Source organism: Cynocephalus volans, chromosome 1, assembly GCF_027409185.1.
Source record: "Cynocephalus volans isolate mCynVol1 chromosome 1, mCynVol1.pri, whole genome shotgun sequence".
NCBI lineage: Eukaryota > Metazoa > Chordata > Mammalia > Dermoptera > Cynocephalidae > Cynocephalus > Cynocephalus volans.
Window position 1 is genome coordinate 145,619,345 of NC_084460.1, and position 27,326 is coordinate 145,646,670.

Sequence of the window (27,326 nt, forward strand, 5' to 3'; positions counted from 1 at the left end):
ATTGAGATGGCTTATAACTCTGACTTTTAAACATTCTAATTATAATCAAATGTAGACACCTACCAATAAGTTGATAATTCTAGGGAGCCCTTTTGAGGGTAAACATAGTTTTCATATAATAACCAGATAAGCATATCTGAAGTCCTATGTTCTTAAAAAGTTCATTCAGAGTCCATAAATGCAAGCAGAAGATTATAAAGTATTCTTAGATGTACAAATATATTTTTAAAAATTTAAAGTATTCAATTTGCCTTAGATGTATTCCTTGAATTAGAAATTGCTGAGGTTTCCAAATACTATCTTTTCATGTCTTCACAGCCTGGATCTGATCTGATAACAAAAACAAAAATAATCAGTCTCTACAGGGCAGAATCTATTTTCTAAAGTAATCCAAGACAAATCTACACAGTATGGTAGAATCCTATGAATATGTTTTTTTAAAAGCATAATTCATACCATAGTTTTTATTTTTATCAAAGCTGTACATGCACATAGTTAAAATAATTAACTAGTTCTACAAAGGTTGTGTGAAAAATAGCCGTCCCTTGCTTCATTTCCCTTATCCCCTTTCAGAGTCAACTACTTCCAGCTCCCTTTTAGATCATTACTTATATATGTCTAAATAGTATACTATTATTACTACTTCCTGAAATATCAGTTCCTTCAATGTAATATGAGGCTTCAGCTCTCTGACACTCCCACACTGCTGCCCTGCAACCCTTATAATACTCCTAATACCCCCACTCTCCTAACATAGTAATGTAGTCATTATTAATATGACTGTGTAAGTGTAATCTGCAGCTGAGATAGGTGGTATACACTGGTTACTTTTCCTTTCCTCTACTACATTTTGTCTTCCCTGGAATTAATAATTGTCCCTCCACCCCCACCCAACCCATCTATTTAGTTTTTTTACGTACTATACACTAATTCAATCCCACTACTCCCACAGTTTAAAACTGATCATGAAGCACATTCATAGTCCATCAATTTCGTCTTTTTGAACAACTGTCCCCTGGAGTCTTACAAAATTCTCCAATCTAGACCACTTGTTCTCTATATGCTGCCACAGTTACTCTCTTTTGAGATCTCCTTTCATTATCATCCTAAGATCTCCATTAACACTGTGGGGTTTCCTTCCCCTGCTCTCTTCTACCAGTTTTCATGTTTCATGACCCTCATTTTTTCTCTTCTTGATCTACTGCATTGTTTATGATGAGGACTCTTCTCAGTCTCAGTAGCAACCTTAGCAAAAGGCAGAGAAAGTAAATTCTTCAGACATTACACAGCTGAAGATGTCTTTAGTCTATGTCATATATATTGATATTGCCTGAGAATATAATTCCATTATTTTCTCCTTAGGCTTTTCCAGACATTGCCCAATTATCCTGGAGCTTCCAAGTCCTTGCTGTTGAGAAATCTGATGTTATTCTGTTTCCTGATTCTTTATAAAATCTCTCATTTTTTTTCTCAGGAAGCTTGTAGAATCTTTCATTCTTTAGTGTTGAATTTAATAATGGTGCACCTTGGTGTGGAAATATTTTCATCCACTGCAATGAGCTCTCAAGAGACCCTTCAACTGAAAACTCATAATTCAGTTCTGGAAAATACTGTTTGATGATTTTTACCCTCTATTTTCTGTTCTCTCTTTCTGAATTTCCTATTATTTGGATATTGAGCCTCCTAAACATGACCTTATTTTCTTTTCTTTCCAATTTTCTGTCTTTGTATTTTTGCTCTACTTTCTGGGAGAGTGCCTCTGTTTTACCTTCTTTTTATTAAATTTTTCATTTCTACTATTCTATTCTTATTTTCCAAGAACTCATTTTTTTGTTCTTTGTTCCTTTTCAAGTAGTATCCTGGTGTTACTCATGAAAGTAACACCTTCTCTTATCTCTTTGAGGATACTCTCTAACAGATTCTTGCAATGTTCTTCCTACATAAATTATACTTCCTGTAAACTTTTCTTACTGTTTTCATCCTCAAATGTCTGTTGTTCCTTTGCCATCTTCTCATATGCATGAGTGAACACTAAAAAGCTAATTGAAACTTGGAAATGTGTGAGAGATTGTCAAATGTGGTCTTCATTATAGTGTGTCTGACTAAACCTTTTCCTTGGGAATCTCCATTATTAATACCTTTAGGTTTTTAATCTTAGGCTGGTCTGATTCCTCAAAGATGACTCTTCCTATCTACTGCTTACTGCTAGTGTTTTCTGGGAAAAGTAGGAGAAGGCAGAGGAGGGTTACAACATTGAGTATGAAACTTTCAGTTACTCCTCATTTTCAGTTCAGCACTACCACACACTAGCACCTGGTGTTTTCCAGTCCAAAGACATTCTATTTGCAGAGAATATACCTTCAATTTTCTTTTGAAGGAAGAATGTATAACTGTCTTCTCTTTTCAGCCCCACCTTTGTCCTTATTTCCAATTTCCACCAATTTCTGAGCCTTTGAGGGGATCTGCAATGTAAATAAGGCTGCTTTCCAGCTCTCCCCAGTGCTTGCTTAGGATTCAACTTTCTCAAGTGTGTTAAGTTATTCATCATTAATCAGATATCCAGATTCCAAAATCTGGTTTCCATTTTCGCTATTTCTATTCTTTTTGCCCATGTAGGTTAATTTTTTTTTTTAAATGTCCTTTTACTGTTAGTGCGATTTGGGGAGGCAAAGAAAGTAAATGTGTGTGTTTAATCCTTTGCCTTTCATTTGAATACCCATATGCATAGTTTATAAAGATCTAATCGGGAAGCATTATTAATTTTTTTATGTAGATAAAGTGATAAAATGAATAACTTTTGTTATTTGGGGAGATTTCTTTTTAAAAATATTTCATTTGACAGTTTCAGAGCTAGAGAACTTATAGCTCTGCAATAGTTTCTGTATATTCTCTGGAGGTATAAAAAAATACTTCATAATCTATTTAAGAGTTCTTGTCTTTGGGTTGTTATATATTCACAATTACTGAAAATCTTTCCAAAAGAGAATAGAATCATAGCATTTAATGTGTCATTTAATATTTCATCAAAAACTTTCCAACCTTAAACTGAAAATAATGATTAAATTGGTCCAAATTGAACCAAAGACCTTCTTGTTTATCATGCTAGGAAATTTCAGAATTCTGGAAGCAAAATAAAGAGATATAAGTTCAGAATATCTTTCATGGCTAACAAATTAACAGTTATAGGTACAGACTAGTCTCTTATATTTACTGCTGCTTATTTTGCAAAATAGGTTAACTCCTTTCCAGTCCAGAGAGACATTTGGTAACATCAAAATGTAATATATTTACTATTACACAGGAAATATGAACAAAGGATTTCCTACTCTAAACCAAACTGATACATTTTTTAACCCATATTAGTTTCCTCCTCTGTTATATGGTAAGGCAAAAGGGTAATATTAAAGGGGTAAATTTAACATTTATTGAATGTTTTCTTATACATATAGTATCTAAATTTAACCTGTACAATTTATGACATTTTATTTTTAAATTTTACAAATGAAAATTGTCTTCACAAGATAATAAGAGATGTTAGGTAATAGGCAGACATGTTATTAATAAGTAGTGGAATAAATCTGCTGGATTCAAAAGCCCGAACTCTTTTTTTGCTAGTATTCCATGCTGCCTATATATAATAGTGATAATACCACTTGACTTGCAGAGGACTGTTTTGAAGGGTACATAAGGGAATATGGCAACAAAAGGACACAAAAATATTGCCAACAGTGTGTTCTCCTTAACAAAAACTTGAGAGGTAAGAGACAAAAGAAACAAAAATTAGGTAGCAAGACCAGAGTTGACAATTGGTAATGTGATGTTGGATTGTTACTGCCACCTAGTGTCTCGTAACAAAATTGCTGCAGACAAAATAAAAACAGAAGAAAAAAAGGTGACACAAGAGCTACAATTTAAAATCTAGATGATTATCAACCTATATTCAGTAAGTACTGTGCTTTGAATGACTTTATTTGAGTGATAGCAGGGTTTCTATCCATGCTATATCTTTACTGTGAGCAATGGTAAGCACTTGTAAAGGAATCGGGACTGAAAATATGCTTCTGGTATTTTCTGTGGAATGTTCCTCTGTAACCTGTTTCTGGTGAGACTACAATCTCATAACCTTGACCACTTCTTTACCATAGTCTACGAAACAAGGCTGATTCACAGGTTCACAGAAAAATCCCTAGTAGTTCTTCTGAGAACCTCTTGAGGTTTTCCATTAAATTTCACTTAATTGTAAAATTTGACTAGAATGTTCTCTGCAGCTTAATGGTAAATGTCATGACTTCATAAATACAAAAGAAATGGAAATACAATAGTCTGTGCAGTTACCTAAAACACCATATTTTACCAATAACACATATAAATATTTATGAAATGTACATTTAGTACATTGAACCAAAGAAATATTATGCCTTTTTATATATGAGCAGGCAGGCTACTCTTAGAACCACCACAATCTATGCTATATTCCTGCTACTGTTTCCAACATTCAAAAGAGAAAAAAAATCACATATAACTGGCATTATAAGGTTAGTGTAGAAGAATATATATCATTCATCGTTGTTCAGGGCAGGGAGATTCCCAATAGGAATAATCAGTTTTCTGCTCACAGTTGGGAATTTTTGGCCTGACCATCAAGATCCTGAAATAAGAACCTATAGAGCTTGGTTTCATTCAACTCTATTTCTTTGCATGCTTCAAGCCATTGCTGTGTCTAGCGGACAATGTAATCTTAGGGAAAATGATGCACCTTAATTTATTTTCTGCTGTAGTAAGCCTCTACCAAATTATGATAACTATTTTGATGAATAACAAACATATCTGCAAATATACAAAACATCAATAGAATACCAGTATTTATAATACTAAATGAGTATTATAAATTGCATATATATGCCATGTACAAATGAAGCTATACGTAGAGTACAGCATAATTCTTAAAAAATACATGCCATTCAGACTTTTTTTTAGCTATTAATAGTAAGACCTAACATGTATCCCAAACTTCAGATGTGCTTCTATTACGAGATCTTACAGAAATTTGTTGCCACAAATTAAAAGTACTTTCTACCCCACACTGGCTGGCCAGCTGCCAAATAAATAAATATATAAATAAAATTACTTTCTAATATGTCATATATATTGACTGTAAAGGTGCAAATACTTTATTTAGATAAATCCTTTATAAAAATGTAATAGAAGTAAATGGAGCAAAGCATTGGATACTTACTGTAGTGCTTTTTCTGACAGCAGAAATGAATAAAAACAAGAGAAAAAAAAGGAAATGAAAAAATAAAAATGAAATGTAAAAAGGGAAATAAAAATATGAATGGAAAGGAAACAAACACTGAATGTGCTCAATATTTTGTGATGTACCTTGAAGCCAGTCTACACCTTCTTGCAATCCTTCTCCTTTTATGGCATCACTAGCACTGAAATAAAATCCAAAAGAAACAGATCCGTTTCATTACATCATGAGAATAAAGGATAACAATTTTGCCATATGGCAAATTAATACATTCTAGTAACACATCTCTGAGCAAAACTGGTTAAGCACTGAAATTGAATATAAATAGGAAATATAATTCTGAGTGCTCACGAGCAAGACATGAGATTACTCAAATTTGTATAGTCATTTCAAAAAATATATAACTAAAAAGCAATTATTCTTGGAATAGTACTTAGATTGACATTAACAAAACATACTTTGAGTTATCCTCCCAGTGGTGGAAAAATTTGTAGAGCCCACTGTCCTACTCTGCCCAGCCCCAATGGTTCACTAGCATTTATTTATTAGAAATGCTTCACTTAGATTGTAGTATAGCCATAGTATAAAGTAACTTTATTTGAAAGGGAATTTGATATATAGTGTATAAACCTATAATTATAGCTTTGGTAAGATGATAGATAAAACAAAACCCAGTAAATTTCAGCCATAGTTTTATATTTAATAGCTGCAGCAAACTAGCTAGGTTATTTAACTCTTCTGTCTTCAGTTTTAGCACCTGTAAAATGGAGGAATATTATCATTGACCTCATATGGTTATTGTGAGAATTAAATATTTAAGGTATGTACATAAAACACCTAAAACACGGTCCTTTCATTGTCCTTCCATTCCATTTGTTTATTTGAGAATAAACAAATTTTATTGTGAAATATTATATATAATCATAGTTAAGTTATATAAACTAAAAGTAAAAAAATGCAAAGAATTGTTAGAGTATCAAATAATCCTTTTCAAAGACACGGACTGATAGTTTCTCATAACATGTTACTGATCTAATTATTTCTTTTAAAAATGATTATATAGTAGCAATTAACATATATAGTTAGATTTTCTGAATGATTACAGTTCCTTTTAGCGTGCTGAAGCATGACTTTAAAACGTAGTAAAGTACCTAAAATAATTAATCTGATTCTAATCAAAAGAAAAATTACTGCCAAGGAATTACTTATTATACTAAGAATACAGCTTATCACAGAATTATTTTAAAATAGGAAGCAGAAACAAACACCATGAGATGTGTAATTATTCAAAGCAAATTACTGATTATCCACAGTATTAGCAAAACATCAGTCATTGAAATAGTTGAATCAAGAAAGATCAAGGTATTGATTTTATCACAAACCTATAGTCCCAAATAAGTAATCTCTACCCAACGTACAGATCTCCTTCCCCTCTGGTGGAGATGTCACTACTCTGATAAAAAACCTGCATGTTTTCCTAACAAGTCCCAAATGTTTGAATTCTACATTTTCCCTTTAATAAACCATAAGACCTGTAACTAGAATAAAAGACAAAGTCTTCACCATGTTCTACAAGGCCCTGTGTGATATGGCCCCTAGATATTCTCAGCGGCCTTATCTCCTACAATTTTCCCCTAGATTTCTCTGTTCCAGCCAGCCTACACTTCTTGCTATTCCTGCAACACACCAGGCACATTCTCATCCAAGAAGAGCCTTTTTCTTGCTGGCCTTTCTATCTGGACAGCTATTCCTCCTAACTTTCACATGAATTGCTCCCCAACTTCACTTAGGTCTCACAGAAAAAGCAACTCTCCTTATCTTTTTCTCATATTATCCTACTTTGTTTTTTTCATCTTCCCAGCTGACAGTTTAAACTTTCATTTACTTATTATCTGTATCTCCCAAAGATTGTAAATAAGTAAATACACATATAATCATGCCAAAGATTGTGTCAAAGAACACACATAAAGAATAACACAATCAGACCCTGAAAATCAGAGTTGACTACATGTTTAGTACAATGGTGAAAAATAAACCACAAAATTTCTCCTTTAATTCTCCAGACTATATTTCTCTATGTTCTTTTCTTTATTTATTGCCCAGTAAATTTACTTGTACCTAAGGCAAAGAGCAGGCAATATTTTATCTCTATCAAGGAACAATGCCTGTATATCTAAAAATGGAAAAGACAAAAATGTTTTCAATTTTATATTGCTTTAAAAAAATTGCAAAAAATAAGGAACACAAACTTAACAGATAAAACACTAATTTAAATTTAGTGAAGAGATGTCCAGTTTGAACTAAGGAGAAGTCAAAATTATAGACAAGTTTAAAAGAAATACTTGGCATTCTTCTATAAGTGAAACAGAAAATACAGAAACTGGCAATATAACATTCTACACATCCTAGTAGCATCAGAATATTACTTTTTTCTTCACAGAGCAATACTGAGATGTCACAATTGAGTAAATAAATCTGTTAAAATTCAACTGCTAATTATTCTAAGTAGAAACAAGGTCTTCTACTAATGAGCCTTAGGGTTTTGAATGTTGTTCTTTCTATCAAAGTAGTAACAATACTTAATATGATGCACAAAGTAAAAATTATCCTACTTTAGAAGTAATCAATTCAGGTATAATTTAGAGAAATACAAAGGTTCTATCTCAAGATGTTTCTTCATCCAGAATTCCAACTCTCTTTACCAACCAAATACCATAGGGCTTCAAATTCCAACTCAAGAATCATTTTGTAAACGCTGACCTTTCTTCTCAGCCCAGAGTAAGGAAGCTTTATTTGAGATATGCAGTGTTTCACTCCTGAGTAGATGTGCTGGAGGCCTCAAGTACTGGGAAACTTCAAGGGCTTTCTCAAGCTCTATTCTAGACTATTACCCTGTCAGCACCAAAGCTAGGTCTTAAGGTTCTTTTGTGAGCTCTACTGTCTCCTTGCTTCACATTCTAGTTCCTTTCTAGAGGTAGTGGATTACTCTGCTTCTGTGTCCAACCTTTCCCCATAGTTACTTTCAAATAAAAAGGGGAAAACTCTGGCAAAAGAAGGACATCTTGTAGCAGGGATCAGTAAGTGGGTGAGTGGGTGGGTAGAAGAGAGCTTAATAAGGTTGTGGTAGGCATGAAAATACTATCTAATAGATGATCTCTGGTTATCCTTGTTGGACTATTTTGGAAGAAAGGTACATTGGAGTTAAATATATTAGTAAAAAACTGTTTTCTAAATAATGCATAAGAATTTTAGACACGAATTATTTATGAGTTCAACCTTATTAGTACGTCTAAATAAAATCCATTTCTATTTATTCATTTTAAGAACTATTTATTATGTATCTGTTACATACCAGGTACTATCCCTATTGCAGGGGTTATAGAAGTGAATAAAACTGACAAAATCCCAGCTCTTAGGGAGCTAACACACTAATGTAGGAAGGCAGACTATAAAATCAAAGAAAAAAAAAAAAAGGAAGTCACATGGTAATAGTGTCTGTTCTGAAGGAAGTACAGTACCAAGCCAGGAAAATTATTTTGGAGAATGATTCAGACAAGGGGAGAGACAAGTGCAAGTGCCCTGATATAGGATTGTGCTTGGCTGGTTTCATGTGCAAGGAAATCACTTTGGTTGAAGTTGGGTTAGTAAGTAGTTTAAGTTATTCTAATACAGAAGTTGTTTATGTTTTTTCTATCTCCAAAAAGATCTGAAAAGGTTTTAACAGTAATATATTCATGAATACCTGCAATGCCACAATTCTATAATACAAAATTCTTACCTTACATTTTATCATGATAGGTCACATATAAAATGAGGTCAGGGAAAAAACCCTTAAGCTTGGAAATTCTTCAGAAAGACAAATGAAAAGTAAATATAAAACTTTACCAAATATGCCACGGTTTATCCTTGATGTTCTCTAGACACAACAATTGGGACACTTTTACAGATGTAACTGCATCTCTAAGATCCATTTTGTTTGCGAAGAATAAGATTGGAATTCGACGGTGTTTAATATCTAAAAAAGAAAATAACACTATCATCACACTTCCAGCTTTATATTGACTTGGCCCCAAATCCCTAAAATTGAAATCTACTAAATTGTTTTCTAATCACTTCTTTCTATATCATATATACATAAACAGTAAAGACACATATTGTCAGGCATGTATTTAAACAATAAGAAAATTTAAAAAATACACCTTTTGGGGTAGCTCAGTTGGTTAGAGCGTGATGTTTTAACACCAGGGTCAAGGATTTGTATCTACATACAGGCCAGCCACCAAAAAAAGAAAAAAAGAAAAATACATCTTCCTGCCCTCTAGTTAGAAGCTTTAAAACCAAAGATGGGTGAGGTAGAAGTTGGGGATTCCACAAGCAGTTACAGAGAAGTACCCACACAAAAGGGTCAAATATTTCACTTCATTTTTAAAGTGAACAGAAAGAAGGCAAACCTCAAGTAGAAGTAAAAGAAACTGGATCCTGATTTCAGCTTTTAGTAACAATATTATAAGTCACTAGCTAGATATTTTAATAAGATATTTTTACCTTGTTACAATTTTGGAAACATTTTTTATTGTTTTGAATAGATAACACACTTTAATAGTTCAAAATTCAGAAGACACAAATGATACATAGTAATCCTACCTTTGTCCCAGGCCATCTAATTGCTCTCTGTAGAAATGGCAACATACATCATCAATGTCTTCGCATCTTTGTAGAAATAGTTTATGAATTTGCAAACAAAATTTATGTATATTACAAATAGGAGCAGACCAATCTCATTATTTTATACCTTTAACTTTTCATTTAATTACATAAATGGAGATGGTCACATATCAGTACATATAGAGAAGATTCTTCATTATTTGAACAGTTCTGGGATATTTCTCCTTTTAGTACTATGCATTGTAATTTATTTAACCAGTACCCAACTGAGACATATTTGGCACAATTACATTATGGACAATGCTGAAATGAATAAGCTTGTACATAGGTAATTTTGTACATGGGCCAATATGTTCACAGGATAAATATGAGAAGTAGAATTGCTGGGTCAAAGGACATGTAAATTGCTATTTTGATAGAAAGAGATTACCAAATTATCTTTCCTTAAGAACTGTATCAATTTACACTTTCAACATATATTAGAATGAATGTTTCTACTCTCCTACTCAAAAGAGTGTTATCAAACTTTTTGATCTTTTCCACATGAAAGGTGATAGGTAAAAGGAATGATCACAATGTGTTTACTTGCATTTCTTTGAGAAAGACCAACATATTCAAAAAATGTCTAAATTTACTTTTCTTTGTTGAATGATCTTGTCATATCCTTTCCTCATTTTCTTTTTTTAAATGAATACATTTTTAATTTCCTCAGGGTGAATATCTGGGAGTAGAAATGCTGGGTAGGTGTGTTCTATTGTTTTAAACATTTTAAAACACTTATTTGTATATATTTGTGGGGTACGGGGTGTTGTTTCAATACATGCACATAATATACACATTCACTTAGGGTATATAGCACAGCTTTGTACCATTAAGCTTTTCTTAATGATTTGTACAAACACAACTAGTAAGGTAATAAGCCCTGGAACAATGACATGAGTTGCACATATTTTCCCTTATCTGTCATTTGCCTTTGACTGTTCATGGTGCATTTTGCTATTCAAAGAATTTTTATGGCCTTCAGTTTTTAAAAATACTTCATAAACACTTCAGCTGAGAAATCCCTCCCTTAAGAATATATCCCATAAAATAAAAGTTAGTACATAAAGACATAGGGACAAGGCTTCAGTTGAGGAAACCAAGGTTCGGTTTGTATTTGAAGCATATTTTGTAGGAACTATTTCATTTTATTGACAGACATTCCAACACTTTTTGGGACAAAGTGGAAAGATTAACACAAAGAAAACACATTCTCAACCAAGATAGGAGACTGAGAAGTTTTTAAAGTGAAAAAGTCACATAAAAGGTACATTCTGGATCATTTCTTTCTCCAAAATTTGAATAAGCTTGAGATTGCCCAATAAAAATACCAAATATATTGTGGTAATGCCAGAAGATTTGTTAGAAAGCCCCATGCTATTTCTATTCCATTTCTAACAAACCCACAGGTCTTTTAAGCCACCATCCTTTTGCAAAAGTCCTAGCATGAAGACTACTTAAAAATTTTCCTTGACATGAGTAAGAATAGAAATGTATAATTCCACAATACTTACTGGAGCATTGTTTGTAGTGGGATGGAGGGAGAATATCCACGAATAAGTGAATGATTGAATAAACTGTAGTATACTCATAGTATAGCATATTAGGCACCATTAAAAACAATAACTACATAATCATATGCAATTTTACTTGGAAGTATTTCCCTCATGTACTGTTCATTGAGAATAGTAATACAAGAAAGAGTGTAAAGAACATGACCCTATTTTCGTAAGTAATAATGACAGTCCACATAGCCCTCAACTCTATAGATTATCTTTGGTATATAGAGATGTATGCATACACATATCATAGGGTATACATAAAAGTATGAAAGAAAAAATATCAAAATACTAGTATCCTAAAAGGGGGTGGGGAGCTGGTAGTGGAGATTAAAAACAACAACAAAAAAATCTGTTTTAAAATAATTAAAACAATAAATATGTTAAGAAATTATATGATTAAATGCACACACAAAAGAGTGATGTTAATAAGATGGCAGAACAAAAGGTTACTGGCAGTCCAACCAGTAGTTATTCTTAAACAAGAATACCACCCAGAATCTACCAGAACTTGAGGGAGAAGCAGATAAACCCCCTTGGTCCACAGAACAGAGAAAAGCTGCGACTAATAAGAGGAATGGTCATTGTAGACTGCACCAGCCCCTCCTCTGGCATAATGCCACTCATGGACACACAGTTTCTGAGGTGGGAGGAGGGAAATGGAGGTGGATGATCAATCTCCCCACCATTCTGGGAAACTCTCAGGGAAGCCTGCTTAGGTCCCATTCCAAGAGAAGCACTGGGAGTGCCAGTAGGGCTGACCCACTTGGGGTCCATTGGACACAAAGAGCAGGGGCATGGATTGCAGTGACTGACATGTGGATCTTGGTGGCTGCTCTGTGTTCTCATTGGTAGGGGTGCCATACTGAGAAGACAGGCCAGTGCCATCATGCTACAGGGGGCTTAGTCTGCAGGTCATCCAGGCTCGAGTTCCGGGCTAGGTTTCCCACACATATCATGGGCTCTTATTGAGTCTTTCCCAGAAAGCAATTAAAAGTTTGGTGATTATATTCCAGTGATCACATTAACTCTTCTCCACACCGGAAAACAAGGGCAGATCAGTGATTTAGTTCTTGTACAGCACTTAAGTTCCAGTGCTTGAGTTAAGTTTTCCCTAGATGGGGAAACAAGTGCAGGTCAGTGATTTAGTTCCAGTGCAGCAATTAAGTTCTAGTGCTCAGTATAAGTAGTCCTAGAATGGGAAGTAACTGGAGGCCAGTGGTTAAGTTCTGATATTAAATAATAAAGGTCTAACACTATCAAAGATTACCTTCAAAAGCCAAAAAGCTGGGCATCTCCTGAAATGAACAGACATCAATATAAAGACACAAGAATTGTGAAAAATCAAGGAAATATGAGACCATCAAAAGAAACCAATAAAGGTCCACAAATAGACCCAGAATAATAAAGGCTTATGAAATGACAAAGAATTCAGAATAATCCTCTTCAAGAAGATCAGGGAATTACAAGAAAATACAAATGGAAAATCAAATTATATTTGGAAAAAATAACATGAACAAAATAAGAAATTTGACAAAGAAATAGAAACAATAAAAACAACAAATAGAAATCCTAGAAATAAAGAATGTAACAACTGAACTGAAAAACTAAATAGAAAGCTTCAACAGCAGACTTGAACAAACAGAGGAAAGAATCAGTGAACTCAAAGACAAGACATATATCCAATCACAGGAGTAAAAAGAAAAAAGATTAAAAAAAATAAAGGACTACAAGAATTATGGGGCATCATTAAGTAAACTAACATTTGTATAACAGAAATTCCCTAAGGAGTTGAGAGAGAAAAAGCCCTAGAAAGCTCATTTAAGAAAATAATAGCTGAAAATTTCACAAATGTGGGGAAAGACAACAACATCCAGGTACAGAAAGCTCAGAAGTCATGGATTAAATTCAACACAAAGAGAATTCCCTAAGGCACACAGCAATCAAATCATTAAAAATCAGAGGCCAAGAAGGAATGATGAAAGCAGCAAGAGAAAAGAAACTTTTCACGTTCACTGAAGCCACAATACAGCTTTCAGTGAATTTCTCAGCAGAAACTCTGCAGACTAGGAGAAAGTGGGATGATATATTTAAAGAATGAAGGAAAAAAACCCAAAAAAACAAAAAACAGCAACAAAGAGTACTATACACAGTAAACCTGTCCTTCAGAAATAAAAGAGAGATAAAGACTTTTCCAGACAAACAAAAGCTGAACAAGTTCATCAACACCAGACCTGGCTTTAAAAATAATGCTAGAGGAAATTTTCTAAACTGAAAAAAAAAGGGGGGGGGGGGAACACTAATAAGTAGCACAAAAACATCTGAAAGTATAAAACTCATTGGTAGAAGTAAGTAAATAGCCAAATTTAGAATACCCTAAAAATGTAATGATTGTGTGTCAATCACATTACATCCTTCATATGAAGATTAAATGACAAAACACTTAAAAATAATAACTACAATGATATGTTAAGGGATATGCAATATAAAAAAATGTCATCTGTGACATCAAAATTCAAAATGGGGTAAGGGAGCAGAATTAAAGTTCAGAGTTTTTTTTTTAGCAGAGTGAAGCTGATATCAGCCTGAAATAAACTGTGATGTATTCTGTAAGACTCATGGTAACCAGAAAGCAAAAACCTATAATAGATACACTAAAACTAAAAGTCAAGGCATCAAAACACACCATTAGAGAAAATCATTTAGTCACAAGGGAAGACAGTAAAACACAAAGAAAGGAAGGAAAGATCTACAGAACTAGAAAACAATGAACACAATGGTAGTAGTAAATTCTTACCTATCAATAATCATACTGAATATAAATGTATTAAATTTTCCAATTAAAAGACAAAGAATGGCTGAATGAATTAAAAAACAATATCCAACTATATGCTGCCTACAAGAGACACAGTTCACTTGCAAGGACACACACAGAATGAAACTGAAGGGATGGAAAAAGTTGTTCCATGCAAATGGAAACCAAGAGAGCTGATATATCAGGTAAAGCAGACTTTAAGTCAAAGACTGCAAAGAGAGACAAAGAAGGTCATCATATAATGATAAATGGATCAATTCAGCAAGAGGATGTAACAATTGTAAATATATGTGCATCCAACATTGGAGCACCTAGACATATAAAGCAAATATTATTAGATCTAAAGGAGATCCACTAAAATACAATAATAGTAGGGTACTTAAATGCCCTACTCTCAACAATAGACAGACAGATCATCCAGACAGAAAATCAACAAAGACACACTGTACTGAAACTGTATTCAAATGGACCTAACTGACATTTACAGAACATATCATCCAACAGCTGCTGAATACACACATATTCTTCTCAACTACACATGGAACATTCTCCAGGGCTGATCATATGTTAGACCACAAAACAAACTTAACAGATATAAAGAATATTGAAATCATAGCAATTATTTTTTCTGACCATGGTGGTATAAAACTAGAAATCAGTGACAGGAGAAAATTCAAGAACTTTACAAATACATGGAAATTAAACAACATGCTACTGAATAACCAATCGGTCAATGAAGAAATTAGAAGGGAAAGTAAACACACACACTCAGTCAGATACACATGCAGAAATGGGTGAAAAGACAGCAACCAAAATAATTATAATGGCTGTTGAAATACACAGATTTTCATTTTCTTCCTGATTCTTTTTTTGGTCTGAATTGTTTTTGCTATTGGCAGATATTATTTATGTAATCAGAAAAAAAGGTCAATTTTATTTTTGAGGAAATAAAGGTTAGAGACAAAAAATATTTCAAAAACTTTGAAATAAAAAAAAATACGGTGATGTAGGATATTATAAATTGTGCATAACTAATGTTTTAAAATTCAAAAATTTTAAATAAGAAGCAATTACATACTGTAAGCAACACTTTTTGTAGATATAAAATGCTATGGGTTCAATGTGCTCCCAAAAGTTCATGTGTTGGAAACTTGATCCCCACTGTAACAGTGTTAAGAGGATGAAAAATCTGATTATGGTATTTAAAAGGTGGGGCCTTAAAGAGGTTATTGGATCTTGAGGGCCATGCCGTCATGAATGGATTAATCCATTAAAGGGTTAATTGTAAATGGTTTAACAGTTTATCAGGGAGTGGTTCTGATGGCTTTATAAGGAGAGCAAGTGAGAAAGTTAGCTTTCTTGCTCACGCCATACTCACCATGTGATACCACGGTCACCACAGGACTCTGTAGAGAGTTTCAACCCTCTCCAGATGTAACACCTGGACTGTTGACTTTTGAGACTCTGGACCCATAAGAATTAAATTACATTTCTTTATAAATTACCCAGTTTCAGGTTTTGTATTATAGCAACAGAAAATAGACTAATACACCAAAGAACAAAACATCACATATAAATAGACTCCAAAGCACAGATATCACAGACTAAAAGATAAACACACATACCTGGATGACTCAAAAGAGTATCAAGTTCTTCTTTGGCCACAACCATTCTTAATTTGTCACTACTATCAATGACAAAAATAATGGCTTGTCCTTCTCTGTATAAAAGAATGAAAGAGAAAATTAAAGCTACACTTACAAATTTTTCTATGTTTATTATCCATTTGCATTTCCTAACCTATGTACTTGTATTATCTCTTCATGTCCTATGTCCATTTATCATTAGAGGTTTTGGGGTTGTTTCTTATTAGTTTATATGACTGATTAATACATTAACCACAGTTGTATTTCATGTAAAATTTCTTTTCATTTCGATGATAATATTTAATGACTTGCTATTTTGTAATTTTTAAAAATTGTCTTTTTTTTTGTTTTAAAAATTACAATATGAGATGAGGAAAAGAGTTAAAAAACCATAACCCTGTTACACAGATACAATCATTATTGTAAATCAAGTGACACTTTTCCTTGTGTACATTTACATATAATATCTACACCTCTATTTAAAATGGGATCCTGCTATTTACACCTTGACTTTCTGATTATATGTCAGTTTCCTTGACATTTTTTTTTTGCAGTATGTTTTATATTACTTTTATATGAAACATTAAATCTCTACATTAGTGTTTCTCAAATATTTTTTATCATAAACATTAGTGAGAAATACATTTGGCATTAAGATGAAGTAGACAAACAATTATACATAAATATATTTAAAAGTCTCCTGAAATATTTACAAATAGCTTTTATTTTATTCTATTTATTTTTTTTTAATCTGAAAGCCAGCCCCTTAATTAACTTAAGGATTCAGCATTTCAAAAATCACTGATTCTCTGCACCTTTCTTTTAATGGTTACAAAGTATTCCATTGCATGAATGTGTCACCAAATACTGGGTCAAATTTTTTGCTGCTGGACTCTTAGGTTTTTCCAATTTTCATTATTATGAAAATCCTTGAGATACACATCCCCTTATATATTTTTAAAAATTTCTTGATGTTTTAAAATTGTTCTTAAGAATAAAATTTCTAGGATTACATACATGAAGTTTTAGATAAACAGTGCCAAATTATCCTCCAGAAATGCTTTATCAATTTATGTGACTACCAGTATTTTTCTCACTCCCTTGCCAGCACTGGCTGTTACGTTTCAAACGTTGTCATTCTAATAGCACATTATTTTGCTTTCTATATCGTTAATTGCTAATAAGATGTGATATCTTTTCACATATTTATTGGACATCTATACATTTTTTGTAAATCACTTATTCCAGTCATCAGTAAAGCTTCTAAACTTCAACATCATTAGTGATAAAATGAATATAAAGTAAACAAACTTTTTAAATTCCACTTTCTCCTATCCTATCACTTAAAAAATAATGCAGATTTATCATAGCCATACTTTACTAATGGATACAGAAACGCGTACAAATTGAAAAATCTATCACAAGCTTAAAAATGTTCAATCACTTTGAGCCAGCAATTTTATTTCTGGGATTCATTTTTAGGAAATGTGAAATATGGCTAAGATTTACACAAAATAATGTTAACCAAAGGGCTGTTTATAATCTTCAAAAACTGAGAACAGTCTTCATATCCAGAAGTAAAGAAATAAGCAAATTTTGGCACAGCTGTATGAAAAAATATTAGGCAGTCATTAGAGTTATATTTTATATTCATTGCATGTTTTTCTTTATTTGATCATTTCAGAAAATGTTAACTGAAAAAAGCAGGATACAAAAATTATACATGGTACATTATTTAGATGGCTACTTTCTCTTTAATTATGTAAAGTATACCTATTTCAAAAAAGCAGAAATATACCAAGAAGATTAATAATGATGAATTTATGAGTACTAAGTTTTATGGGAAATGATTTTTAAAATAGTCTTTCCTATACTTTCAAAACTTTAACAAATATGTACTCCTCACATTTTGTACGTTATTACTTTTTTATACTATAAAAATAATATGCAAAAAATACATAATTTTTAACATTACAGAATCATATAAATTAGAAAGTAAACTTCCCTTAGAATCCTACTATTTCAAAAAAAACACTATTTATAGTTTGGTGCATATTCCACTAACAATTTTCTTCTCTCTATATATATGTATACTAATCACATATTTATATTAAGAATAATATTTTTCTTTATTTGAGTTACAAAAAAATGTTATTACCAACAACGCTAACACACATTCTTTTATGTATATCTTTGCTCACTAGTCCTAGTAACAGGATACTTTTCTAAAAGTAAAAATGCTTCCTGGAGAGTATGAACATTTTTCATTTTGACAGATATTGATAAATTACTTTGAAAATTATATTAATTCTTACTCATAGGAATGGCTCATTTTGACAACAATAGACTTTATTAATCTTTTTTGACTTTGTAGCCTAATAGATTAAAACGTATTTTTTTTCCTTAATTAGAAAAGTATACAGATAGAGGAAATAAATTTACTGTTATTGTAGACTTCTCAGCAGTAATTATATTCACCAATTTACAATTTAACCACAATATTCTTGAATTCATCAATTCTTCCAAAAAGATTTTGAAAAAAACCTGACTTAAAATCTGTAAAGTTTCCTTGTTTTAAAGTATTACTTTCTATGTATTTTTGTTCTGTGTTATTAAAAATAAATGTATTTTTTAAAAAGTAGCTATAGAAAAATCAACTAATTGGAGGAGGAATAAAAAAATTCTATACTGAAAACTCAGGTTTCCTAAATAAAAAAAAAAAAAAATCCAACATTTCCCCATGGAATTTAATGCACAATACTGCAAACATGCCACTTCTCTTTTTCTAAACTGACCCTTAAATCTAAAGCACTCTCCTTTCTACCTCAGGGGTCCCCTGGATCTATATGATTTAAATAGGACTTCAACCTATTAAAAGTATTCACTGAAAAGAATATCTGAAATAAATCTTTAATTCATATCCCAGGAATATAATGTTTGTTCTCATACTAGTAGGGAAGAGTTAATAAATCAAAATCTAAATCTGATCTTGTAGTCATCATGTACCATATCGAGGTAGGAGTTTGTAACGACAAAAGGAAGTTTAGTCAAGGGACGTTGTTGTTAGTTTCAGACGCCAAAAGTGAGTTACACTGCTCTTAAATGAAGGAATCCTAGCGATATTAGAAGACAATAAATTTATTTTAATAGTACAGGCAAGTCTTGCGAAGGTAGAATACAGCTGTTAATCCAAAGTAATTAGTGAGCACTTGATTTACATATGCTGAAAAATATCTTGTTTACAATTTCTTATAGAACAAATGTATTAACTGCTAAGACAATACTGTGATTTTATTTAGTAAATATTATTTAGTCAATAATATTTACTGATCTGTATGCTAAGCATAGTACTAGGACCTGAAGAAATAATTTGACTAAAAAATAATTCCTTCCCTTGAGTATTTCACAATCTCATTAGGGAGGCAGCTACAGCATAGGACTTCAAGACATAATGTATGATTACAGACTTGTGAATGGTGAAAACTGGGGACAGAAAAACTGGACAAAACACTAAAACTTCAGAGGAGGTGATTTTTGAGCTGGTTCTTAAAGCATAAATATATTATCCTTAAACTGAAGGAAAGTAGAGTAGAAGAGGGCATTAAGAACAGAGAGAACAACACATGCAAAGGCCCAAGGTCATGAAGGACCTGAAGCATTTGAGAAACAATGTGAACTATGATTATATATTTTAATTAGAAAATATGCTTACATTATATGGAAAATAAACACGACAACCTAATCCATATCATCATTTGGATTTCTAATCACTATTTATTTTTAAAATATAAACATCTAGTTAAGCACCATTCACAAACATACTTACTTATAATAGTGTTCCCAGAGATTTCTGTATCTTCCTTGACCTGACATGTCAAATACTGTAAAAGACAAACTACCAAAAAAAGCATGATCACATTATAAGCTACTAACTTAAAGTATAACATTTACTTAAAATTTTTTATTGTTTTTAATCAAAGAAATTATGCTTGATATACAATATTCAATGTGGGCCAATTTTCAGGTAAGAGTTCCAAAAAATGAATTTTTTAATGTAAACATGATTTGCAATGAATAATATAGAAAAAAAGATGTTTTCTTTGCTAGTGAGGTTATCAGAGTTTATTTAAAAATAAAACAGAGTAGGTAGTGGTACAAATACCATATGTTAATAAATACAATCTTCTCAAACAACAAATTACTTTTTCTAAGAGTAGGAGGAATGACTAGCTAGATCTAATATCATTTTTCACCCACAAATTCTTATTCACAGGGATAAAATGGATTACCTGGATGATCTGAATTTCTCTATGCTGAATCCTATTGTTGGAACTACATCTTGAGACTGAGCCTTTAAAAGAAAAGACAAAGTTTAGAAATTTGCAGTTATCAAAGATGAACTTTTCCTCAGGTTACAAAAAGCATCTAGACTTTCCATTTCTAAAATCCTCCTCTAAGAGATGACAGGATTAAACCAAATTGACAAAACTATAGTTTTTAGAATAGAATCACTGAGTGTAAACTCTTTATAGAAATATTAGGTTTACTAATTATGAATCTGTATAACATGTATGTCTTAATTCACATTTTGTGCCTTGCTACAAGTTATGAAGGACTTAACATTTTTGTAAGTGGTTTTATAAGTCACAATGAGTTCACATGTAAGACTTTCTAATGTTTCAACTCATATTTATTTAGTTTATATATGTTCAGGACTGCCCTCAAGTCTAGATGGTCCCTGTTGTCATGAAGCTTATAATCTAAGAGGAGGTAAATAGCAATAAACAACTAAGTAACAAATGAACATAATTTTGGACAGTGAAAAGTGCAAAGAAAGGTGATTAGGGTGGAAGGCAGCACCTCCTTTTTACATTCCATATATAATCATTCCCTAAGCTTTATTGGTTCTATCTCACTAACTTTGCTCAGGCCCCTATCATTCCTTGCTTTGAATGACTACAATAGTCTCCTAATTGCTCCTAATTGACTATGCTACAAGTTACTTAACTTCTCTAAGCTTTGGTTTTCTCAAATATGAAATGTTATTATTATCCTTAACTCATAAAGTTATCATGAGAATTAAACGAGTTAATGGATGCAAAAGAGTCAACGCAGTGTCAGGTCCATATTAAATACTCAACAAGTGTCTGCTATTATTACAATTATACTCTCACTGACTTCAGTCTTGTCCCCAATTCTTTCTACACTGCCACAAGCATAACTTAAAAAAAAAAAAATTCCCCTTCAGTTAGTTCATCTTGTTTCTTTTATGTGAAAACAGGAGTAGTAAAGGGAAAATTTTTGCCTCACATCATTATGTTCACTCTGGTAGACTACTTACGGGAAATTTAAACTCAAATTGAAAGACAGAAGCTGAGAAGTCAGTGGACCTTGGTTACCTTAATAGTAATGTGCTAGTGAAAATGCTGTTGTCTCCCCTGACCCCAAGCTGCCAAGGGTTTTGCCTTTCTGAGGTTTGTTTAACCAGCTTTTCATTCCATTCATCCCATGAGCTCCTCTAGTATTTTCCAAAAAACATTTTTCTTTTTTGTTTATGTTAGATAAAATTTATTTCCTGCTACTAAGATTTCTGCCTCATACCTTGGGGTTCCTTCATTGTACAACAAGCTTTGGAATAAAGAGTTTCCTAATTGCTGTTGTCCCCAAAAAACCACCATTTTGATTTTAAGGGTTTTCAATGTACCAATCATGTGATAAAATCATCAGCTATTATTATGAGGAAAAACATACTAATAACAAAAAAGCTTTTAAGCTTAAAGAAAATATACAGCAAAATAGTAACCTCGTCTTCACTGAACTGTAATTAGAACATTCGCCTAGCCTCTCCACCTTCACCTACCTTCTTCATAAACTCTATTTCTAGAGAAGCCCTCCTATTTAACTTGTAGGAATAAAATTCATAAACTTTCTTTTCTTCCCCTCACTTCTAAAGTTCTAGTGGAAAACAATTACAAAATAGAAACACCACAAATTAATCAGGACAGACAAAACTATGAGAGCTAGTGCTTCCAGAGTCAAGTGGAACTCATTTCCTTCAAAGTATTCCAAAAGATAGTCTCCAACATTAATCTCCCTCTGCTTTCTCCAGAAAGAAGTACATTTGGTTGGTTATTCTCTACATTGGACAAGGAACAGTATAAAGCAAGCAAAGAGTATAGGAAATATTACCTAAGTGGAACAGATCATCTGAGACAGTCCAGGGATAGACCAACATCAAAAAGAATAGGACAAGATTTGTGAGAGAGACCTTATTTGGTAGGTTTCGTTAAGTCTGCTAAAAATAATATCCTTGGTGCCATCAATCATAATCCCCTGGCCATAAATAAAAGTAAAAAACTCATATATCAATCCATTCATTGAAAAATATATTCGAGTGCCAAGCCTAGGTATTTTGGATTCAGTGCTCAACACGACAAGATCTATATTCTATAATAATGGGGAGAAATTCAATAAGTAAGTTATCAACTGCATACGCATGATAATTTCAGACTGTTTTATATAATAAGGATATAAAACTGAATGATGTGATAGAATGAGAGCATGTATACTGGGAAGAGGGACGGAAGATTGGAATTTTTAAAAGAAAGGTATATAGAGTGTATCTCTAAAAACAAGCCAGCTGAGACTAGACTCTTGAAAAGAGTGATAAGGTTAAAACGTCCTCCTTTTCTCCTTATTCATCAATTTAGAAAATGCCTGCAACCTCAGCAGATAAGCAATAAACATTAGGACAGTTTAATATTAAAAACCACTTTGGGTCCAGGAAATATCTAGTTATCTAGAAATTTTATTCACACACAAAAAATTAGACTTTACTAGAAAATGAGATGTGCAATTATTTTCAAGGTGTTTCCCAACAGAGCATTGGAGATTTCTGTAATTAATTCATGACAAATAAAGCTCTAGGGCCGAACTGTGGCTCACTCGGGTGAGTGTGGTGCTGTTAGTGCCGAGGCCGCGGGTTCGGATCCTATATAGGGATGGCCGGTGCGCTCGCTGGCTGAGCGTGGTGCCGACAACACCAAGCCAAGGGTTACGATCCCCTTCCCAGTCAAAAAAAAAAATAAAAAATAAAAAAAATTAAAGCTCTTATAGTGGATATAAGCTCATAAGAGACTCTCCTTGGGCTCAAAGCAGGAAGGAAGAGAGTTATACCTTTACATGACAGAGGTTTGGGAGCTTTTAAGAAGTACCATTTAAAGTGGCCCCTTGGCTATTATCACCAAGTTTAAAAAAAAAAAAAAAAAGGCGAAGCAAATTCCTCTGCTCTCAGGACCTGAAGGTCAATTTTTCTGATGAGAAAAATTTCTCTGGCTCAGGAAGTGGTACCGGAAATTCAGAAAGCACAGTTATGAGAGTTTTCTTCATATGTAGCAGAACCTAAATATAACTTATGCATCATGTGTTGAATGTGCTAGCTTTATATATTTTTCAGTTACTAAAATAATATGTTCATACACTTATTGCTTAAAATCATCTTGCTTACTACTATTGATATAAATACCACACTTTTGGGAAAAACTATCTAGTTATCCATAGAACCTACAAAAATTATTCACCTTTCCCTTTGTTTTACTCCTGTAAAGAGAAAACTAAAAAGAAGGTAATGCAACCTGAAAGTAAACTCAGCAAACTTGTGAACATCTTTTTGGGGAAAAAAAAACATTTTAAAAGAATATTCCAGTTTAATAATAAATATTTACCTATACACTACATAAAATATACACTGCAAATTATGGCTGACTTATTTATAACTTTAAGGTAGTTCAAGGTTAACAGGATTTCACTACATGATTAAATGAAGTTTAACGTCAAACAAAATAATTCCACATACTAACTTTCTCTAGTAGCAAAAAAAAGTATCTAACAGAAATACTTACATTTGAAGGTTTCAGTTTGTTAATGATTGTTGTTTTGCCACTATTATCCAGCCCAAGGCACAAAACATGAACCTCCTTCTTCTTTAAGCCAAGCAAGCCTGAAAGTCTGTCTAGCAATCCCATAATATGATTCAAATATTTACAAACCAGCTGCACGTAAGAAAAAACAAAATAAAACAAAACATGATATATTACCCAAAGGAACCTTAAGTATGGAGAATATTAGTATGTGTATAAAAATTTTAATAATTTAAAGAAACATAAAGACATTGTGAAAACCATGTCAACATAGCTTTGCAGAGTGTAAGCTGATTATCAGAAAGGAGCCTTAACTGAAATGCAGATTGACAGTTTATAACCCCTGGCAACACAGAATACCACCTTTGAAATAACTACATTTCTCACTGTAATTTATAATATTTAAGAAGAAAGTGTGGTAAGCCTCAGTAGTATGTGTAGTATGCCAATTTTGATACTTGAAAGTATCTACGAATTAGGCTGCAGCCTTTCTAGGAAATATGGAACAATGTAAGGGCAGTGGAGTCCACTTAGAGTCTAATGCTGAAGCTTTAAAAGTAGAAGGCAGACGAGAAAAGCAGAGAAAAACTGAAATTTTGGCTGTATCATTTGAGCCACTGGCTAAATCTTTACCTGAAGCCAACCTCACTGTTATAGTTCGCAATAATATAAAGTTATTAAACAGCTAAATTCACGGTTTTTGTTGGCTTGCTTGGTTACTTCCAGTTTGGGTAGGGTCTTCTATCAGTAGGAAGAAAGAATTCTGATATATTTATCCTTACTTCCCGTTAGCTCTTACAAACATCTTTGTAAGTCACCACAAATCCATTTGGGAAGAAGATTATGTATAAACACACACACAGACACAATTTTATTGAACCTAACAAAACAACTGTTTTCTTAACTATAACTTTAAGTTAACTGAAACATCCTACTAAGTGTTATTTTAAAAGAACTTCAACCATCATACTAGTATAGAATAAGAAAGTAAATACCAATCTTAGATTTTTATTTATTTTTCTCAAATACTGTAAAAGTTTCTTTGTTAACTTGTCCACAAAGTGTTCATTTGTTTGTTCAACTGTATCAATTCTTAGGGGGAAAAATCCTCTTTTTTCTAATGCAAACTTAAAAAAAAAACAAAAAAAACCCCTTCATCAGCAATCCAAAAAGTACTTTGAAATCAAATAAAACTGCTGCTGCCACGGTAACTTTATGGCTGTTCATGCCCATCTAAGGTACTGTTAGATTTTCACTTGAAGTCTCCAAACAAAAGTTTTCAAAAGTTTTTCAAACACTTTGGCCATCACTTCTAAAAACACTAATATGTGGCCAGAAAAGAGAGAACTATTTTGCCATCCCTCAACTGTTGCAGGAACTGGTACAATACACCTGCGTATCAAATATTTACCATTACTCTCCGAATATTCATTTTCAAAGTTAAGTATTAATTTTATTTAATTAATTTATTCTCATCTCCACCTAAGGTTCCATAAGCCTGTCATCTTACAGCTCCTTCAGTATTTTTTATTCCATACCGATCCAGGCAAAGCTGTACTTCGAAGGATGTGAGGCTGCAGCAGCTTAACCAGTAAGAGGCTCCTAAGACAACTGCATCTGAAAGAAGGCTGCATAGCTCACATTTTGCTTAGACCCCTTGGGATTTCATTATAGATAGAAATTTCAAAACTGAATTTCAATGATGTGCAGAAAAGAGAAGGTTCAGGGCCCCACCCAAAGGTGGGGACTATAACATAGCCACATTGATCTTACTCATGCGATGGGTTTGACCTCAGGTACTTCCTTTTGTGTTACTTGAATCAACTTTTCTCCTCATATTAGAGATTTAAATCTCAATCCATTCCTTTAAAGCACAGTTTAAGGATCAGCATTTGTTGAATGTACTTTAAATGAACCTTCTGATACCATGAAACTACGCACACAGACCATCTTAATTTAAAGTAAGTATAATATTACTCATTTTATTTATTACACTGAATACATTGATATAAATGCTTGTATCTCGTTTTCCATTTTCCATACAATATTGAATATATTTCAAAAAATATAACCACTTCTCACATCTTTCCCCTCTGGGCATCTACTATAAAGCATTGATTGTCAAAAGCCTAATTCTTGAATATTCATTTTTCATAGTACCTTATAGTGTGACTTTCCATCCCTTTTCCATGGATTATCAAACAACCAATACATGTTACTGAAATATTTTGGGACATACAATTTAAAAGAGAAGCCAGTTTTTCTAAAAGATGTAATCGTGTTCATTGAAGTTGCTTTTATAAATAACTCATATAAACTCATATGCACTTCTATTTTTTAGCAATTATAATTTTCCTCCTATAAGTTTACTTTCTGTATGACTAAATGAAGAAAATGAAAGATAACAAAGCCACCCAACATTTATGTACCATTTCCCAAGTGCACAGTAAGAGATACAATTAAAGCTTTCTGTAACTTCCTACTCCTGTAGCCATGATTCTACACCTGGAGAATCCTGGTTGCCCCCTGGAAATCAACTGTTGAATCCAAATTTCTGAGGGAGAGGGAGAGGGGGAGAGAGGGAAAGGGGGAGGGAGGAGGGAGGGAGGGAGGGAGAGGGGGAGGGAGGGAGAGAGAGAGAGAGAGAGAGAGAGAGGGAGAGAGGGGGAGAGAGAGAGAGAGAGAGAGAGGGAGAGAGGGAGAGGGGGAGAGAGAGAGAGAGAGAGAGGGAGGGAGAGGGAGGGAAAGGGAGGGAGGGAGAGGGAGGGAGAGGGAGGGAGAGGGAGGGAGAGGGAGGGAGAGGGAGGGAGAGGGAGGGAGAGGGAGGGAGGGAGAAAACACCATGAAAGGTACTTTGTAAACATGTAATCACATTGAGTGAATTGTTGCATACCCTTACTAGCCCAAATAAGCATTCTTATTTGGCTTTCAGTTTTTGATGATGAAATTTCAATTACACTTTCCACACAACAAATAAAAAGGCTCAAGTTGGGCAGTGTTAAAACCGACCAACAAAACAACAACAATAAATTCGCCTAAGCCGGTTTAACACGTGTTCTAGGGTCCCTAGTACTTACCGCATAAACCCACTTTTTTCCCACCTCTCCCACATTAGAAACTATTACCCAAATAACCAATAAACGTGGCAGAGTTATTCTAAAACTGACGGAGGTGGGCGGGTGGCCACAAAAATTGGGGATGGGGAGATATCTGGTTTTTGAGGTTAGTACAGAGGGCCCAGGAGCTGGTGAGGAAGAGGAATGGACGCACTCACTCGTATCCGTCTCTGGGATGGGGATCTGGTGCGGGGCCCCCTCAGCCTTCTTCTCTGAGTCCCCAGAGTTAGAATTCCCGGTCCGGAGCAAAGCACTCTCTACCAGTCGGGGGAACCGGCAGCCTCTGCCGCAACCAGAGCATCCGAGGCAGAGC

The 27,326-nt window shown here is 33.3% G+C and overlaps 1 protein-coding gene across 1 annotated transcript; it reads right to left on the minus strand.

The window, feature by feature from the left end:
• Positions 1-27,326, minus strand: ARL6 (ADP ribosylation factor like GTPase 6). Its single transcript, XM_063112700.1, has 8 exons — positions 27,172-27,326; positions 23,880-24,029; positions 20,268-20,329; positions 19,805-19,873; positions 15,958-16,052; positions 9,140-9,269; positions 5,383-5,438; positions 1-330 (listed from the first exon to the last, which is right to left on the minus strand). Exons 2-8 carry the CDS (start codon positions 24,000-24,002, stop codon positions 305-307), a joined length of 561 nt encoding a protein of 186 aa, XP_062968770.1. The 5' UTR covers positions 24,003-24,029; positions 27,172-27,326; the 3' UTR covers positions 1-304.

Bases quoted from the DNA above. Each gene is read 5' to 3' on its own strand.
- ARL6 (XM_063112700.1), bottom strand. From the start codon at position 24,002: ATGGGATTGCTAGACAGACTTTCAGGCTTGCTTGGCTTAAAGAAGAAG. The intron at 16,053-19,804 runs GTAAGTATGTTT...TCTTTTATACAG, and splicing joins CTCTGGGAACACTATTATAA to AGAAGGACAAGCCATTATTT. The intron at 331-5,382 runs GTACATCACAAA...TTTTGTTATCAG, and splicing joins AGGTGTAGACTGGCTTCAAG to ATCAGATCCAGGCTGTGAAG.